At 41.7% G+C, this 18,813-nt stretch overlaps 1 protein-coding gene across 2 annotated transcripts; it reads right to left on the reverse strand.

Moving 5' to 3' along the window:
• Nucleotides 1-1,254: 1,254 nt before the first annotated feature.
• LOC113126343 (stathmin-like) lies at nt 1,255-4,277 on the reverse strand. Of its 2 annotated transcripts, none has more exons than XM_026300308.1 (5): nt 4,171-4,277; nt 2,707-2,751; nt 2,443-2,615; nt 2,107-2,298; nt 1,255-2,003 (listed from the first exon to the last, which is right to left on the reverse strand). In XM_026300308.1, the coding sequence occupies exons 2-5, from the start codon at nt 2,720-2,722 to the stop codon at nt 1,926-1,928; spliced, it is 459 nt and encodes a 152-aa protein (XP_026156093.1). In that variant the 5' UTR covers nt 2,723-2,751; nt 4,171-4,277; the 3' UTR covers nt 1,255-1,925. The 2 variants fall into 2 exon arrangements, with proteins under 2 accessions (XP_026156093.1, XP_026156092.1); XM_026300307.1 differs by having other exon boundaries at nt 1,256-2,003; nt 4,125-4,244.
• Nucleotides 4,278-18,813: the final 14,536 nt, after the last annotated feature.

Raw genomic sequence — 18,813 nt, forward strand, 5'->3', positions numbered from 1 at the left:
TATAGAAAATGGATGGATGGATGGATGGATTGGTTTTGATTAAACTACCCAGCAGTACGTAAAGCAGTTAGAATAAACACAGCAGCCATTCTGCTTTATGAGTACTTTTACTTTTTTTGTGCACTACTACTGTAGTTTTCATTTGAAAGACTGGATTTTGTCTGAATGGCAGGAAAATATCTGTGTATTTTTCTACCATTATATGGCTATGGATCAGAGCAGCAATACTCAGTTTTTTGATTTTCTTAAACAGGTTTGTCAGTTTGTCTTAATCCAAACGAAGAATGAAAATTTAAACATAGTAAGCACCACATGGTGAACAGATGGTCAGGCTCACTAAGACAAATCTGGGCTTCAGCTACATAAAAGTGACTTGGCTGTACAATGTTATTTGAAAGTGATTCACTGCATCTATGGTTCAGATACTTTTCAAGAACAAGCTTTGTAATGAGTTCTGAGTCCTGGTTTATGATCTGAAGACAATTTTCTTGTTTCAGTATTTTAATTTTGTATTTGTTTTCAGCCAACATTTGTATAGATGACATCAAGATACGGCTTCACGTTTCATTTAGTTCAGCCCTTTGGAATACCTGTTTCACACCCAGGACTCAAACCACCACTGGAGGGAGACAAAGACTGGATTTTAACTCAGCTGATTCACAGACAGGGTGTGATTATGGGTAGTTATGTCACCAAAATAGATCTATGGCATCACAAACTTAATGAAAGTCCTATTTGAAAATATAGGACTATTATATTGTTAAAGTCTGATGACATCACAACACATTAACTCACTGCATGTGTTCACACTACTATTTCAACTATCTACCAACAGCTGGAGAATATGAAGCCACTACCAGACATGTCTGGCCAGTTTTTTCACCTATTTCTCAGCAGGGAACAAGATATATTGAATATTTCCTTTGAGGAATGTAGCTGGATAGAAGGCAGTTATAATATTTTATGTGATAAGTTAATTTACAGAGGGATAAAATATATATATATATATATATACACCAGAAATGTAGGCATTCTTCTGGCTCAGTGTCACAATATGAAGCCCATTAAATGTAGGCCAAACCTGCCAAGAGCAGTCGTAGTGGAATTAAATCGTTTTGTTTGTAGAAGCTGAATTTGTTCATGATGTTTTACACTGCTGCATCTATCAACCAACAAGCAAAACACTGTTTACATTTTTTTTTATTTGTTTTAGTACAACAGTTCAAGCCAACAAGTCAACTAGCCAGTGTATCTATTGAGATGCCAAAGTGTATTGCTCTTTTGCATTCCACGTGTAGACCCCTGTTCAGTTATATTCCAGATGGCAACCATTTCCATGTCTGGCATGTTAATTCACAGATATACAGCAAGAAGTCATGTGCTTTGAAGACAATCCCATATTTTTACAAAAGCAAATAAGCAGCGGCACAAAACATGATCTGCAAGAGCAAATTAGCAGAATTTGGGTAGCAAAGCTGCACTAAACACCTGCATGTGTAACAGCCGACGCCTCAAACAAACCTTGTGCTACGTTTTTCCTGTTTTAAATATACAGTAAGTGCCGGGAACAGGTGTGGTTCACAGGGACATTCAAAACGCACTATGAAATAGGCAGGGATAAAAGGATCTATGCTTAGGAACATGCTTCCTCAAAAAGTAGTACACTGCTAGTTTTCAAAAGGGGCAGAAGCTGCACTGACAAGCTACATATCAAATGGATTAAGACTCAAGGGGGGAAAATGACCCACATGTAAAACCAGCGCAAGTACACTTATAGCAGGAGAGTTGAAAAATTCACAAAGTGGAACTTGTTTTTCTTATTTCAAAAAGGTAGGTAGTGAACACAACAAAAATACTGGCCAAACAAAAAATAAATCAATCTTTGGATATGTAAAAAACCCTATACAATCCCCCTTTTCTAACTTTCAGTCGTCTGAAGTCTGTTCGTCTGAGTTGGGGTCTTTGGTTTCCTTGTTCTTGCGCACTTCTTCCAACTTCTTGTCCTATTAAAGACCAGGGGAAAAAATAAAATCACAGATTAAGTTCCAACATCCTGGTGAAAAACAGATGCAAGCTCATTCATTAAGTCTCAAGTCAAACACTGACCTTCTCCTTGAATTTCTCATTCATGGCTGCCATAATTGCTGTGCGGTTTTCTTTGTTAGCCTCCATCTTCTGATTGAGCTTCTCCTCTGCCATCTTGCTGAAGTTGTTGTTCTCCTCCATAGCTTTCTGTAGCACTTCCTTTTCATGCTCACGCTTTTCAGCTAAGTGCTTCAGAACCTCAGCTTCATGGTTCTGAAAAGGAGGATTAAAAATGCCACGTTAGCTTAAGACCGTCACATTTAGTTCCCACACCCAGTATCCATGACAACCAACCATTCAATAAGCAGTTAAGGACAGTGTGGACTAAAAAGTTTGTCACATGCAATAAAATGTTACTTTGCGTCTCTCTTCTGCAGCATCCAGCTTCCTCTGAATCTCCTCCAGTGAGACATCCTTCTTCTTGGGAGGAGACAAAGGGAATTCGCCCTTGTTGTCTGGAGCCGGAGCACCCAGGATGACCTCAAAGGCCTGGCCAGAGGCCCGCTTGTCAAGCTCTTTGACCTGGATATCTAAACACAGATGAGGTAAACAATGCGTTTAGGCACAATGAACCATTATTCAACATTGATCTGCATGACCCTGTTTAGATACATCGTTTACCTTCAGAGGCTGCCATCTCGAGTGAGCTGCTGGATGTCAATGTATCTGAAGGGAAGAAAGACAAAGTGTGAGTTTTCAGACCGATGCGGATCAGCTGATAGCTCTACAATGAGTGACCTCTTACATATGTCTTATAGTATTTCCAATGAAACCGCCTCTATCACGAGCAAGCGGTCCGTTAGCGACACCTAGTGGTCATTAATAACACTGCAACCAACCACCGCCCATCACTAAACACAAAACGGCACTGGCATTCAGTACATGCATCTTACACACACGCACAGAAACACACACACACACACACACACACTTTATCTTCCAAATTGTAGCAGTAAGACACTCGGATCGATATGCAGGCAACCAAACCATCTTCATCTTCTCCACCAATCATCTTCATCTGACAGGTGGAGGGGCCTTTTTAAAACGCCCACCCCCCGCTGCGTTAATTGTTAATGCGCGAGACAGGAAACAAAAGACTGATCAGGGTGGGTACTGCAGACAGTACCAGGTGCACACAGGCCTGGACTCTGGCCTCTACACAGCCAATGAGCAGGTCTGGAGAAGACAGTCAAGCAGCACCTGTTCCTTTCAGCAAACTGAATCAACTGCATTGTGAGAAATATTTCAAAACTTACATCTGCTGAAATGTCTGCCCAGTGAAAGCAGCTGCCATGGGTTAGTGAGTAATAATCAGCTGGACTTACTCAGTGGGGGACACACAACACATGATACAAGCCAGTTAGTTAAGAGCTGTGTGCTTCACCACATCAGGCAGCCTGTGACTAAAGCAGAAAGGAGTGCAGAATGCCCACACCTTAGCATACCATGACACCCACGGGTGTCCTCTCAGTGCCAGCTGCTGACTGACGTCCTAAACACTGACAGCATATGAACCTGCTTCATCCGCTGGGGTCTTCAGCCCCAGCATGACAGGCAGCAGCAAACAAAGGAGCTTTGTGACGAGCAGCTGCAAACAAAGACGCGCTGAGAGCAGGTTACTGCACAGAAATGCTCCAGCGTTTTTCTCTGCCCTCACATCACCGAGCAGACACAATGCCACTGCTGCTCACAGATTTCACCGAGATGAAAGAAGTCCTCACGTCTGACTGTCTGTACCAACTGTGCCACTGTCTCCCACCCTCCGACAGGCCGCCACAAAGGGCAGCAACAACCGACGCTTCTGTCTAATTTCCCGCCGAGATAATCCCACATGGAGAAGCATGGCTCCGCAAAAGTCCACAGACACCCTGTCCGTCTTACAGGGGCTTAGCTGAAGAGCTACGCTGACACACACCATTCACAACAAAAAACGGTGAAGGAAACTGTGAACAATGTCGCTACAAACTCTGTTAAAATATGAGACCCGTCTCGTCCGCGGCTCTTTACAGCGTCATGGATCCAGCGGTGCTCGTACTTACGGAGGAAACAGTCCCCTGTTCCAGAGATGCTGTCTGTCACACCCACCTTCAACAAGCCGCGGATGCTACGCTCCTCTCTCACAGGTTGTACCGCGAACCCAGTGAGCGACTCTGCCAAACGCTCATATAAATGGACCAGTCTGTGCCGTCACGTCATTGGCTGCCAGTCATTGGTTGGCATCGAAACCCCCTGGCGATTATGGGATTTGTAGTTTTTTCTGACCTTACGTTTAGACAATGAGCTCCAATTATCGTACGGGTGAAAACGTGCTCACTCGGTGTATGTTCTTTTACTGGGGGTAGAAATCCACAGTAACCCACTGGAAGGCATTTTATAGGACAAACAGACATTACATGTGTTTTGGGGGTCATTCTTCACTGGTAGTTTGGTGGTTCTAATCATGGCTCCACCCACTCATTTGCATTTAGGACGTTTCATGATCACAAATGGTTTTATTTGAACACTGGTCTAGGTTTTATTTATCTTCAGAGTTCAAACACGTGTTTTGGTTGTTGATATCTGGGCTGCGCTGTGCAGAATGAAGTATGTAGAGATCCTGTTTTCATATTCACATGCTGAAATACTTTAAATGAGAGTTTCAGATGTGTATTATGATTTAGTCTAGAAGACAGTCGTGGACTCTCATGCAATGTTACACAGAGAAATTTATTTTTATGTATAATTTTATGTCAACAATCATTCACTAAAGTGTTTTGATGCAAGTGCTGGTCATGATCTGTGGTCTCATGGTCTTCTGATCCCTGTGGGGTCAGGGCAGAGGCAGAAAATCTAATATTACGTAAATGTATTCTTTCATTTAAATGCATGCAATTCATGCATTTTAACTGTGACATAAATCTAGATGACAAATGTAACACTAATACACCTTAAAAGTTTCATGGAAATGATGATATTGAGTAGTCACAGAGCTTCTATTCCTGGCAGAGTGCTGACTGAGACATAGAGGCTACAGAAAAGATGCATGTCCCAGTATACTCCTGGTATATTGGGACCAGTCACCTGCAACCATGTGTTTTCACAGTATTCTGCAACAGTGGCTTACACAGCCTTTTACTGTGTAAACTAAAGCTAAATTAGCAATAATAACTGATAGGAGCAGAGGGCAGTCTGGTTCATCTGGAGTACCAGTGTACCCAGTCTGTGAAACCGGTCGAGGCAGATGGCCGCCCAAACTGAGCCCGGTTCTGCTGGAGGTTTTTCCTCTCCACTGTCGCCAAGTGCTGCTCATAAGGGATTTGTTGGGTTTTTAGTTTTAGTTTTTGTAAAGTGCCTTGAGATGATTTGTATTGTGATTTGGCGCTACAAATAAAATTGAATTGAATTGAATTGAATAATAAAGGTGAAAATTTACTAGATGTAAGGGCTTTAAAGGACCACATACCAGTCAAAAAAGTGTATCCTGCTGGAAACAAGTATGTAATACCATGTTCAAATGAGTTGACAGCCATCTTTTAAATGACTTGCAGGATGTGGCAGCAAGGCTGGAATTAAAATTGGAAAATGTCTTCTAGTGTCATCATCAGGACCAAACAAATTCCTGCTAGAGTTTTTACTTTGGGATTCTAAATATTGTCATACATTTTGTAGGAGCGTTTCTTTTCTCATTGGTCTGTAGACACTTAAATAGGCCATGATTTACTTTTTTCCTTCCCTGTACTCACAAACAGTTGGTCCTAGTCTGGGCAGTGTGTTGCTGTGTTGTTTTCCAAAAAACTGATCTTGGTCCTCCTTAGTTAAACTGCTCTGTCCCCGTTAATTTAACAAATATTCAGAGCTGTTGTTAGTCTGTGTTTGGCAGACATTAGAGCACCTTGCGTTATGCTGCCTTCCTCTTAATTTATTTATGTTCATACTCAATCTAGCTTTAAACACTAGGTTTTAATGGTCTCTGAATCTTTTCTGACTCTTACTCTATTTTATGCATTTGTCCAATAAAACAGCCAGGTGTTATGTAAATTCAAACTGTTGGACTGACAGCTTCAATTGACCTAACCCACATTATTTGATTTCTATCTATTTTTAGCTTTTCCCTGACAGCAGGAGGAGCAGATCAGTGTTTGTTCAATCACAATGATGCTGTGCTGAAAATATTTGGAATCAGAGGGCCTACACGATCTACAGATCTATTTTTACTGTTGCTGTGTGGATGTCATTTCATCTTGTGATTTAGTCAGTGAATTTGTGTTGAAGGTACTTTAAGTAGGATATTTCAGTGCAGGGAGAGAGCTTCACACTGGACAGTAGAGCCATGTGGAGACTGTAGGTGAATGAATGAAGCTTTGGCCTGGCTGATCAGGTGGTTACAGAGAGCCTGATTGTCTCACACAAGCAGAGTCACCGAGAGGGCTGCATTGTCTCACAGTCTGAAGTGAAACATAAATACACACATCAGCACCCAGACATGAATCTTCATTCCTCAGAGGTCACTGGTACAAATCCCCTGGGATCTGGGGGGAAATTGAAATTCTGTCACATAGATAAGAGACATAGTGCCTTTGCCAACACTGTTGTTACTGCATTGGTTACTGCAGAATCTATACAGTGGTCAACAGTGCAAGAGTGTAGCTGTGTACTAGGTAGATCTGATAATGAACATCTTTAGTAACTTAATATGTAATTTAAATATTTAAACACAGACACACAAATTGTCTTACTTTGGCTTAGTTGTCCAGATCCATGACTGTGGACTGGGGGACATGACTAAAATCACAATAATTATATTATTAATAGAATACAATATCAGTACACACATATCATGGTAGTGGAAATTCATCCATGACACTAATGTTCCTGTGGTTTTCTCTTCCAGGGTTTGTGCTAAGCTAAGTTCACTGGCTGCTGGCTGTAGCATTATTCTTGTTATCTAACAGAAAGCAAATACTTGCCTTTTTCAAAATGCCAAGTTGTTTCTTTTATTAGTGAGCTGGTAGAGAGTTGTTTTTGTCTTTAGACAGAACTAACAGCAGACTAGCTGTTTCCTCCTCCTCTAAGCGAAGCTGAGCTTATTGTCGTCTGGCTCTAAGTTTGCAGTCTTCTCATCTCACTCTGCAAGAACAGGAATACTTTAATACTTTTCCCTAAAAACTCTAACTGTTCCCTTAATCAGGAATGACTTCATTTTTGTCCATCCACTATAGACAGAACATTCTCCCCATAAATTAGCTTTCTCAGCTCAGCCATATATGATATTGCTGTTGCTCTGTACTTTATTTGTAGTGTCCTGTGTGAGTGTGGCTGAGCTGAAGAGGAGCAGATGGTGTTCACAGCCTGCCAGCATCAGTCTCCCCCACTAACTGGATCTGTGGCGTTTCACAGGACAAAGACGGGCAAATGAGAGACAGAGAGAAAGGGAGGCACCGGGCGGCTGTCTGTCAGCATGGGCCAGTGGCAGCACCGGCCAAAATTTGCAGATGTGTGTCTGTGGAAGAGGATTTAGTGTTGTCTGGGGGAGCGAGGTTTTAGACTTTGTTTACGTGTGTGTTTGTATAGCTGATTATCTTTTCAGCCTTGTGGCTCAGATTTTAAAAAGTCAGTTTTGGTATTCAAGTCATTGCTTTGAATTAGGAAATTTGTTTACTCGCTTGCATTTTTCATCAACAAAAAACAAATGTTTTATTTTCCTCATTCTAACCCAAAACAGCTTGGCAGAAATGATTCATCGTCCAGTTTAATCATCAGGGAGGAAAATCTGCTTGCTCATAGGTTTCTTCAAAATTCATTTCAATTATTACTTTATGATTTTACAAGCACATCTAAACTTTTGCTTATTCATAACAGCTGAAGACTGATGCTGTTTGACAAAAAGGTGCACAGTGTTAACTGCATGGTAATTTCAAAGCTCTGTGATAAAACAGGACAAGTAGTTGCACAATGGGGAAACAGGGGGTGGGGGGTGGTATTAATCTATGCATCTCCCACTGGTCTGCCACTGTGTTTCACACACACACACACAGCAGCAGCTGATCCACAGGAAGCATTACTCTTGATGGCAGAGGAGTGGGACACTCCTTTAGGAACAACTCAGCCATGCTGGTGTGTGCTGGTCTGGCGCTGGAAACCTGACCCATTTATTTTTTAGTCCCCACAAACACAGAGCAGATCTCCTCCCTGTCTACACCCCCTCCTCCACCCCTCCCAACACGCACCCACACACACAAAAGAGGGAGGAGGATCCAGTACTGAGCAGATGAGGGAACAAGGGACTGGGTCCTCCATGTCTGTGGGGTCCTGATAGCAGGTGTGACATTTGTTTGATTCTGGGGTAGTATTCTGCAGAGAGGAGAGGGTGTGTACAGTAGATGTGTAGGTAACCAGGGAGGTTAAGCAATATAAGTGTTGAGCAAGAAGATCAGTGACATTTGCGGCGTGTGATGAACACTGATAAGGGACAGCTGAGACATCAAACCTCTGAGTAATCCAACACTGAGTCACAGGGACGATGAACCTCTTCTTGTAATTACAGTATTACAATACAGTATGTCCTCTGTCATCATGACTCTAAATCTATAGGGCAGCCATGTTAAAGTAGTAGTAGTGATAACTTTTATGTAACAGCAGCTTACATAATCACCAACTCAGCTGCTCTCCTTTCTGGGAGGCTGAGGGCTGTCTAGAAGTGGTTTCAGCATCCCTGCCCCCACTCCCTGTTTGCTTTGCATGTGTGCATGTGTATATGTGTGTATAGCTCAGTGATTTCTCCCCATATACAGAAGGTGCTGCAGAAATGTGTTGTTAATTCAAAACAAGCAGACATTTGTGAACTTGAGCTAAAAGTGGGCAACAAAAATCTATTATTGTTTTTTGTATTTATTTGTGACTTGTCAAATGATCTTGAACTGTTAATCATATTGTTTTCTCTATATTTATCAAAACAAAATTTGATTGGTTATTGGGAGTATTACAACATTAGACAAACCTAGAATCCCAGTAATTAGCAGTGTCACTGCACACACCTCTAGATTCGATTCCCATTTGACCCTGGGGCCTTCCTGTACTTTTGGCTTCCTCTCACTGTCCAAAGACATACAGGCTGGGGTTAGGTTAACTGGTAACTACAAATTGCTTCTTGGTGTGTAGACTTTTCCTCTTCCAAACTTCAGCAGTCTTCAGCACCAGCTAACACTGACTCACGTGGCATCACTTTAAATATTTTATCAGACTACATGCTACGTCTCTGGAGCCACAAAAGGCCTCATGCAGCTGTGTTCACATTTACAATAATACTATCCTAAACCTGTAAACTTTCATACATAAAATAAATATTCCCCTTTAATAGTAATAGTACTCTTGGAACTGCTCTCCAGCTAAACAAGGCCATCTGTTAAACAAGACCAGCTGCCTGAATGGGTAATCATACCTGGATATACCTCTCACAATTAACAGAGAAACTGTGGAGGACACTGCAAAATTGAGTAGCAATATTAGAGGCAGTGCACATAAAGAAGATAAGATGAAATAAGATAAGCTTTATTTATCCCCAATGGGAAATGCAGGTAGTGAAAGTAATAAATAGTGAGTAAGTAAGTAATAAAAGTAGTCATTAACAGTCCAGTCCATGTTGTGTGTACAGGAATAGAGCCAAAACAACCAAAGTCAGAGAACATAATCCTCCATAGCTTCCAGATCCTTCCAGATGAGACAGCACATGGTGAAACATGTAGAGGACAGCATCATCCACACCAGTGTGTTCTCTGTAAGCAAACTGCAGGGGATCTATTGCGCGTTTAACCTTGAGTTTCAGTAGGATCAACACTATGTTCTCCAAGAACACTGTTCTCCAAGACCTTCATAATATAATGTGGGACACTAAAGAAATTTTTAAAAAGCTCAAAAGTTATTTGCTTATTCATCTGAAAGCAAAATACATGTGCTTATATTACTCTTCAATATGCTCTGTTAAAAGCCATATCATGTTTTATTTATTTACATATACATGATACAAGCACTGTCCTGTATAGGCTATACAACTTACACTGCGGAGGCTTTTTTCAGGCCTCTAAGACCATAGTGCAAAGTATAGATGTAAAAAATAATAAGTTGATCTATGAATAAGCAGAGATTGTGTGGTCTTTTATGCATGTGTCCCTCTGCTTACCGACCCTTGAGGTTAAAGTGATTGATCCTGTCAAGATCCAAATCCCCATCCTCATATACACTCCTCCTCCAACAGCTTGTAGTAGTGTTGTACCATTAGCTAACTCTTTGACGTTACATGTCCTGACCCCACCCTCACCTAACACCCCTCCACCCTGGCCTCAGCCTCCCATAGCCCTGTTGCTTCAAAATGCACACAATAGTCCTGCTCTGGGTTTTGTGTCTAATGAGGCCCAACAGATGGGACTCTCACCCACAGGCAGAAACAGCAGGCAGGGGCAGGACTGAAAGTGATAACTATGAGAGACAAAACCTTTGAGAGGACTCAAACCACATTTTGACCAAAACTCAGTCTATAAGTCAAAATTTGAGATTGCAGAGGAATGGATATGTAAGAGCAGAATTTGATCTGAGTGCAAGAGAGGACAGAATTGTAAGTGTAGGATATGATTTGAGCATGCAACAGGAATTGTGTAACCCTGTTTGAACAAGCAACATTATTTTCCCCTGATGCAAACTCTGAGCAGAGCGCCACCTGTTCAGTTTGACCTGGACGTGAAGGGTCATCCTTCTACGTTCAGAATAAAAGCTGAGACATTTTTATTCCCTAAAGAGTTGTTTAGTTGATACTAAATGACTGATATCACATTCAATTTGTTGGTAAATGGCTTTAAGCCACTGTACCAGAGAATATTTGATAATCAAACTGATTTCAAAGCAGCTTCTGGATATGTCTTTCTCAAAGTTTTTGTTGCTGATATTCTGATAAACACTGATAAATGTATTTGTTCCAATGGCCCCAAGAAAAGACCAATGCATGTCAATGCAATAGTTTTCCTGATTTTATGAGAACTTTAGACAAAACTGTTGTTGATATTAGCAAGAAATGACTGGATTAATAATTCATGCTAGCAGCACAGAGGATAATGGCATCATGTTGGCTTTGCCTTATCAGCTGTTTTTGAAAGTAATCATTCTATTTTCAATGTACCAACTTGGCTTTAACACCGCTCCTGATTGTTATCATTTATAAGTAACCAAACCTAACCAATGTTTTTAATGAATTTTCAAATGTGAGCTACACTTAGTTTTCAGTAAAGGAAATGCAGTCTTGTACAACATTCCTGCAGGACAGTGGTTGTAATCAAACAGTTTTAGCATAGTGTTGAACTTTTTTAGAGGATGTAATTTATGTTGTTAAACTATACTTTATTATACTGAGAGTCATCTCTAATATTGAATTTACCCTGGTCTCTGTACAAACACAATAATAGTTCATCTTGGACTTCCCTTCAAGGATTAACAGTTTAGTTAATACCACACCACAAGACTGCAGGAAGTCACTTTGTGCACTGGCATTTTTGAATCTGGACAGATTAAGCTGTAATGAGATTTAAATACATCACCACCATGGCAGTAAGTGCATTTAGTGAGTTGGTGGTGTTATTAACCAGTGCCATCCCAACCTCATCTACAAATTAAAACTTATGTCATTAGATATCTGCTGCAGGACTTCCATTACCCACTTTTATAGTCTGAAGCTAGGCTAATCCTAGGCACAGCCTCGATGAAATAGGAGCTCTGCCCACTTGGGAGAGCTTGTTGTTCAGCACAGTAAAAGCAGTCTGAGCCCCAGAGCCTGCTTAAGGCCAAAGGGGTGGGGATGATGTTAAAGGGAGGAGGGTTAGGAGGATAAAAAGAAAGATGAGGAGAAGGATGCACCATAGATAAAAAGCAACCACTGAGTGAAAAGGGGAGCAGACATAGATGGGACTGCTTGGCTGCTGAATCAGAGCTTGTTACCATCACAGAGCTCCTCTGGGATCATCACGTCAGTCCTGGGACAGAGAAAGGAGTCGAAGCAAACAAAGAGATGAGAAGGACATAGGGGGGTGGAGGTAGTGATAGAAGTCACAGGGGGGTTAAAAGGAGACCTGCAGTGGTCTACAGAAGCTGCTTACTGTCAGTGGAGACGTGTTAGAGTGCTACAAATCAAATGTTTGCTCCCATGCTGAAATTAGCCTTACACCTAGTATGATATTTATTATTGATTTCTGTTAATTTGCTCATGTATTTACTTGGTTCTGATTGGTCCCCACTTGGTCTGCCAGCCTTTGAAACCAACATGTTTACTATTACATGAGTCAGAGGTATGATGGGAACTTGGTTTGTGTGTTGGTGAGTGATAATTGTAATCCCAATATAGCTGATTAGTGTTATCCTGACATTATCATACAAACACCCAGTCATACAACAGCCAGATGTGAGGCTCAGCTCGGTTCATTTCAGAGAATTATCTCAGACTGTCCAACAATGCAGCCTCAAGGGGGCACAATCTAGTGTCTTCATGGGTCAGTCCCAAGTCCAGGTAAATGCAGAGGGTTGTGTCAGGAAGGGCAGCCAACGTAAAATTTAAGCCAAATCAAACACGCGAATCACAAATATATACCATATACCATACAGGATCGGTCGCAGCCCAGGTTAACAATGACCGCCACTGGTGCTGTTGACCTACAGGGTGCCAGGGGAAATTGGACTACTGTTGGTCGAAGAAGGAGAGGAGGAAGCCATGTTTGTGGGCAAAGAAAGAAGAGGAAGGGCAGGAGTGTAGGACTTAGAGTAGGGACTTTGAATGTAGGGACTTTGTCAGGGAAAATTAGAGAGTTTGCTGATATGATGGAGAGAAGAAAGATGGATATCTTGTGTGTTCAGGAGACCAGGTGGAAAGGTAGCAAGGCCTATAGATTAGGAGCAGGGTTCAAGCTGTTTTATCACGGTGTGGATGGAAAGAGGAATGGAGTAGGAGTTATCCTGAAGGAGGATTTTGCTAGGAATGTTCTGGAGGTGAAGAGAGTGTCAGATAGGGTGATGAGTGAAGCTGGAAGTTGAAGGTGTGATGTTGATTGTTGTCAGTGGTTATGCCCCACAGGTAGGATGTGAGTTAGAAGAGAAGGAGAAATTCTGGAGGGAGATGGATAAGATGATCCAGGGTATCCATAGTGGTGAGAGAGTGGTGATTGGGTCAGACTTCAACGGACATGTTGGTGAGGGAAACAGAGGTGATGAGGAAGTGATGGGTAAGTTTGGTATGCAGGACAGGAATGCAGAAGGACAGATGGTGGTAGACTTTGCAAAAAGGATGGAAATGGTTGTAGTGAACACATTCTTCCAGAAAAGGGAGGAGCATAGGGTGACATATAAGAGTGGAGGCAGGAGAAACAAGTTGATTACATCTTGTACAGACGTTTCAACTTGAAAGAGATCAGTGACTGCAAAGTAGTGGTTGGGGAGAGTGTAGCCAGACAGCATAGGATGGTGGTGTGTAGGATGACTCTGGTGGTGAGGAAGATGAAGAGGACAAGGGCAGAGCAGAGGACCAAGTGGTGGAAGTTGAAAAAGGAAGAGTGTTGTGTGGCTTTCAGGGACTAGCTGAAACAGGCTCTGGGAGGTCAGGTTAGAGCTGCCAGGAAGGAGGCCTAGAGGAAGATTAAAGAGGAGGTTCTTTGATGTAGTGAAGGAGGACATGAGGATAGTTGGTGTGGGTGAGGAGGATACAGAGGATAGGGTTGAATGTAGAGGTGTATGATTTGCTGTGGTGACCCCTGAAGGGAGCAGCCGAAAGGAAAATAAGAAGAAGAAAGAAGATCTCAGACTGTCCAACCTGGTCCTTTGCTCTCAGTTTGTAGACATGAGACTAATCTCTTTAGTCATGGAGGTAAGAAAAATATAAGAAATGCAATAAATGTGAGAAGGGAATTATCATTTCAATATATTTCAATCTTTGACTGCTGCCTCTATGAATAAAGATGTCCAGTTGTCTCATTGGCATGCAGTAGACTCGAATATCCAGACAGTCTTGCACTTGGGTCCAATGAAATACCCCAGCAACTAGTATGATCTGAAATTTGTTAGAGACATCCAGGCCTTAATGTCCTTATTATACTACATAAGCTAAATGCATGCTGAAGTTAGTATTAACTCAAAGCATTGCTGTGCCTAATTACAGTCTCAAACAGCTGCCAACATCACTGTACATTCTAAAGGTGTTTTCACACTGCACCCCAAGCAATATGGATATATATTTACAAATTTCATACAACATATAATTTAAATTTCTAAGGCAGTGTTAGAGAAATGCTGGAGGTTTATTAAGCTCTGCAACAGTATCTATTGTAGTGCACAAAAACTTAAAATTCAAAGCTGAAATTCCAGTCAGCAAGAGCTCTGGGCCTGCTTTCCTGAAGTGAGGTGATCATAGTGTGGTATTCCATTTGTGAGTGTCTTATGGTAGCAGTGACTGCTAAAAGCCCAGCTTCACACAAATGTGTAGATAGAAAAGGCAGCAGTATGTTCAGTTGTGTTGTAAAGTGTTCAGGCTATGCTGCTTTAACCTTAATCCAGAATGATGGGATAGTGATGCAGATACAATCTTTAATGCTCATTGTGTTTTAGCTCTAATTGTTTGTCCTCTTGTTATGATTTGGTAACACCATTGCCTCTCAGTTCTGTAGTGTGAAGATTGTCTGTGGCACTCTTCAGGTGTACAGCTGAGTACAGCATCCAGGTGTACAGTATACATGCTTTTTTAAATAGGTCTAAACACTGTATTTATATTGCTGTTACAACAGAGCTTAGCATTGTGATGAGACAAGTTAACTGTATCCAGTCAAAAAGAGCTGTCAGCCACCACATGAGATCATAACATTATGGGAAATGTAGTTACTCATTTATCGAAGCAGATGTAGGTGAAGAGAAAACTGAATTCTAACACTTAATCCCAAAATATCTTTTGGAGTATATTCAGTCTGGAGGCCAGTGGTCTCCAACCCTGGTCCTTGAGAGCTACTGTCCTGCTTGTTTTGCAGCTATCCCTGTCCTACTCACTGCTGGATCAGGTGTGTTCAGCCAATCAGGAACTGCAAGGACAGGGATAGTTGGAAAACCTGCGGGACAGTAGCGCTGGAGGACCAGGGTTGGAGACCCCTGCTGTAGGCAGTGACTGACAGTGAACCCACAGATCTATACAGACCAGAGAGAATATTGATGAGATGAAATGAGGACAGGGACAGTCCTCCCTCCAGGCTGCTTTTGAAGCTAACTAATTAAGCTGAAAGACAAGGAGAAGTGGAAATTTGTGGGTGGAGAACATCTGTCCCTTTAATCAGAGTATGTTTTTATCATTAATACGTGGTGGGAGATAAGGTCAGATATGCCAGACTGTAGAGATAACAGCATATAATGTTTGTGCAAAGTGACTGTTTCTGTGAGAATAGGGTCATATTAAAGCTTGTCTCATCTTATTGGGAGAAAGCGATGCCAAGCTGAGCTGTCTAACACAGAGCTTATGGACAGAGAGAGGTAGTGCTATACTGCTGTGTATGTGTGTGTGATGCCAGCCTTACTCTGCCAGTCTCCACCCAATCACTGCCTGGGTGATGTCATATGTTTCTGTGTGTGAGCATGTGTGTGTTTGCAGCCTTGTGATCTATCTCTGGACAAAGAATAGAACCACTGCCAGTCTATGCAGTGTAAGGAAGGAAGTCAGGAGGGAGCAACATTACAGAAAAAAAATCTTTTAAATAAACAAGTTGACCTCATTTTAAGCACATGAGTTTATTCAGTTTCATCCCCCCTCCTTTGTTGACAGTATGGTCCATGCATTGAGGACAGAGCACTAGAATGATGTTTGGGTCACACTTAACCAGATTGCTGCTTTGCTAATGTGCAGAACCTGTTCATCAGTTACACAGTTAGAGGACTCTAACCACTGACTGCTTAGTTGTCAGCCACAAACATTTGTGTTCTTTGATTTCCTCATACTGGTTTGAAACCCATCAGGGGCCTTTCTGTGTGTAGTTTGCATGTTCTCCCTGTGCTTGTGTGGGTTTTCTCCAGGTACTCTGGTTTCCTCCCACAGTCCAAAAACATGTATGTCAGGTTGATTGGTGACTCTAAATTGCCCATAGGAGTGAGTGTGAGTGTGTGAGGTTGTTTGTCTCTATGTGGCCCTGTGATGGACTGGTGACCTGTCCAGGGTGGACCCCTGCCTTTCACCCAGAGAGAGCTGGGATAGGCTCCAGCAGATCCCTGTGAGCCTAAATAGGAATAAGTTGGTATAGATAATGGATGGATGTTTTCCTCATTTCCTCATTTTTATTAAAGACCAGCAATGATTTACATCATACATTAGCAGTCAAATGTTTGGACACACTCACCCAGTCATTTGAATGGAGAAGGTGGGAATAATGCATTTGTCAGGGACTACTTTCAGATGTGGATAATTACACCACATGAGTCTCTGTGGGAATAAACTCAGATGTTTGTGGTTGTAGTAATAAAGTAATGTGCCACCCATTGCAACAATATGGCTCATTTATGTTATGTCCACTGTTGTTTAAAACAACAGTGGAGCTCAATGGGAAGGTGAATAAACAGACAAGGCTTGTTAGCAGCACACATTTATTGTTTGTTTTGTACTTTTCATGGGATGTGAGAAAAGATTAACATTACAGGTCGTGTACTCACAGTAACAATACTAACATGCTGATGTTAAGCAGGTGTAATGTTTATGTATTCACCATCTTATTTCAGTGTAGTAACATTTGGTAATTAGCTCAAAAGAGGAAGAGCTGAAGCTTATGGGAAGGTCATTAGTTTTCAGGTTAAGTTTATTGGATTTCCATTCTGGCATCCATCATTTCCATGGTAACCCATCCAGCAGGTATAGAAGTATTTCACTCTGAAACAAAGCAGTGGCCACATACAGTATGTACACTTTCCCACTGCCAGAAATGCTGACTAGAATATAAACTGTGTATTAATCCACAGCTAAAAAGCCAATGAATACACTTTTTACTTTGAATTTGAGTAATGTCTGCTAAAATCTACAGTGTGGCTGTAAGAACTTACTGATCCTTTTTTAAACTGTAAATTTGTGACCCATTTTTAAACATTTATGCCCTAAGTTAGAGCCATTAGGTTTGTGTGCCAGACAGGGTAGAGAAATCAAAATGTAGTAAGAGACAGACTAATGCATTATTGGTTTTGTATTCACTGACAGTAAGAAAACACAATCCTTTTCCGTTAGTTTGAGATGAGCAGGTGTGGATATTTCGGTGGTGAATGATGGTCAATGAATGTAGGGATTAATGTAGTGCCATGCTAAAAAAACTTTCCTCCCACTGCACATTGTATTTCTATCCACCTGCTCTCTCTCTCCCTCTGTCTCTTTGTCGCATGTCTTGCATCCTTTCTTCTTGTCTCCTCATGAGGCTTCTTGTCTCCTCATGAGGCTCCTATGTGACGGAAATGGCACGTTGACTTCCACGTGAAAGCTGTTCTCCGGGCCGCCTGCCTGTCTGGCATACTTTCTGTGACCCATGTCTGCATGGCTTCAGTGCCAGTCCTGCCATCTTATCCCTCTCTCACTATATGTCCCCCTAACAGTCAGTGCCTCCTCCACGGCAGCTAGATCAATCTCTCTTTGGCCTGGTCATCTGGGGTGAGAGACATAGTGATTGATATGGAGATGGTAGTGAACTACCTGGAGGCACCTGCTACTGCTCATTCACTTAGCTTCGATTGATAACTCAATGTTTGACTCTAATCTGTTTGAGGAAGGAACCATAGTGCATTTCGGTGAGGTAATTACATCACAATTTCCTTGAGGAAAGGCAATAGCTAAATGCTTACACCATGTTATTAAATTATATAAGAAGACAGAGCTTTCCTCTCTGCTGTTCTTCTGTTCTGTTGAATTAGAAATATGTTATTTTAGGTTTTTAAGTGTTTTTGAATTCCGTCATGTTAGCTGTAAGAAATTAACTATGATATTTAGGGCCGGCAATTCACTACATCTAATACATCTTTCATAATAATAGTTGAAGAAACTACAAGGTCAAAGTTGCACCCACTTGAGGTTAACAGGGCTATACCCAGCTGACATCATGCATTTGCCTCTTGCCCTCAGCACAGCTGAAACCTTCAAATGGGCTTTTTACCCTCCATGAAGCACACTAAAAAACATGATTGCATACAATGCAATAAGGCCAAGCATCTCTCAAGGCTAGGTTACCCTAGCAACAAGTTACGTAGCAGCAGTCTGGATGAGGGAGCTACCTCAGAGGAGGAGGATGCCTGAGAATAGAGGCGGAGACTAATCAGGATATTTTAGCAAAAACGAGTCTCAAATGGATGACACATTTCTGCTTTGCTCGAATAAAGGATCGAGATTAATATGATACTGTTACATATGCAGAAGCCAGCCATTGCTATGGGTTTAAGAACTATTGTACCACAGGATCAGCTAATAAACATAATGCATTATACACAAGTGCTTTAGTGTGGTTGTCTGCAGAGACAAAGAGCCTTGGGTGTATGTATGTATTTCTGTCTGTATGTATGTATGGTCTAATCTCTTGTGGACATTGATGATAGGAGGCAGCTAGAAAAGCAGCCTGCATGGAAACAAATGTGGCTTCCACACACATTCAGTAAACACACAGCCTTCTCTACCCAGTCCTGCTGGTTAGGGGCAGCAATTGAGGTGATTCTAATTAAAAAAATGTCAAGTTT

Source organism: Mastacembelus armatus, chromosome 11 (assembly GCF_900324485.2).
Source record: "Mastacembelus armatus chromosome 11, fMasArm1.2, whole genome shotgun sequence".
Taxonomy (NCBI): domain Eukaryota; kingdom Metazoa; phylum Chordata; class Actinopteri; order Synbranchiformes; family Mastacembelidae; genus Mastacembelus; species Mastacembelus armatus.

Excerpts from the sequence above, each read along its gene's own strand:
- LOC113126343 (XM_026300308.1), bottom strand. Across the intron at positions 2,299-2,442 it reads CTGCAGAAGAGAGACGCAAA|AACCATGAAGCTGAGGTTCT; the intron begins GTAACATTTTAT and ends CCTCCTTTTCAG. Across the intron at positions 2,004-2,106 it reads ATGAGAAATTCAAGGAGAAG|GACAAGAAGTTGGAAGAAGT; the intron begins GTCAGTGTTTGA and ends GGTCTTTAATAG.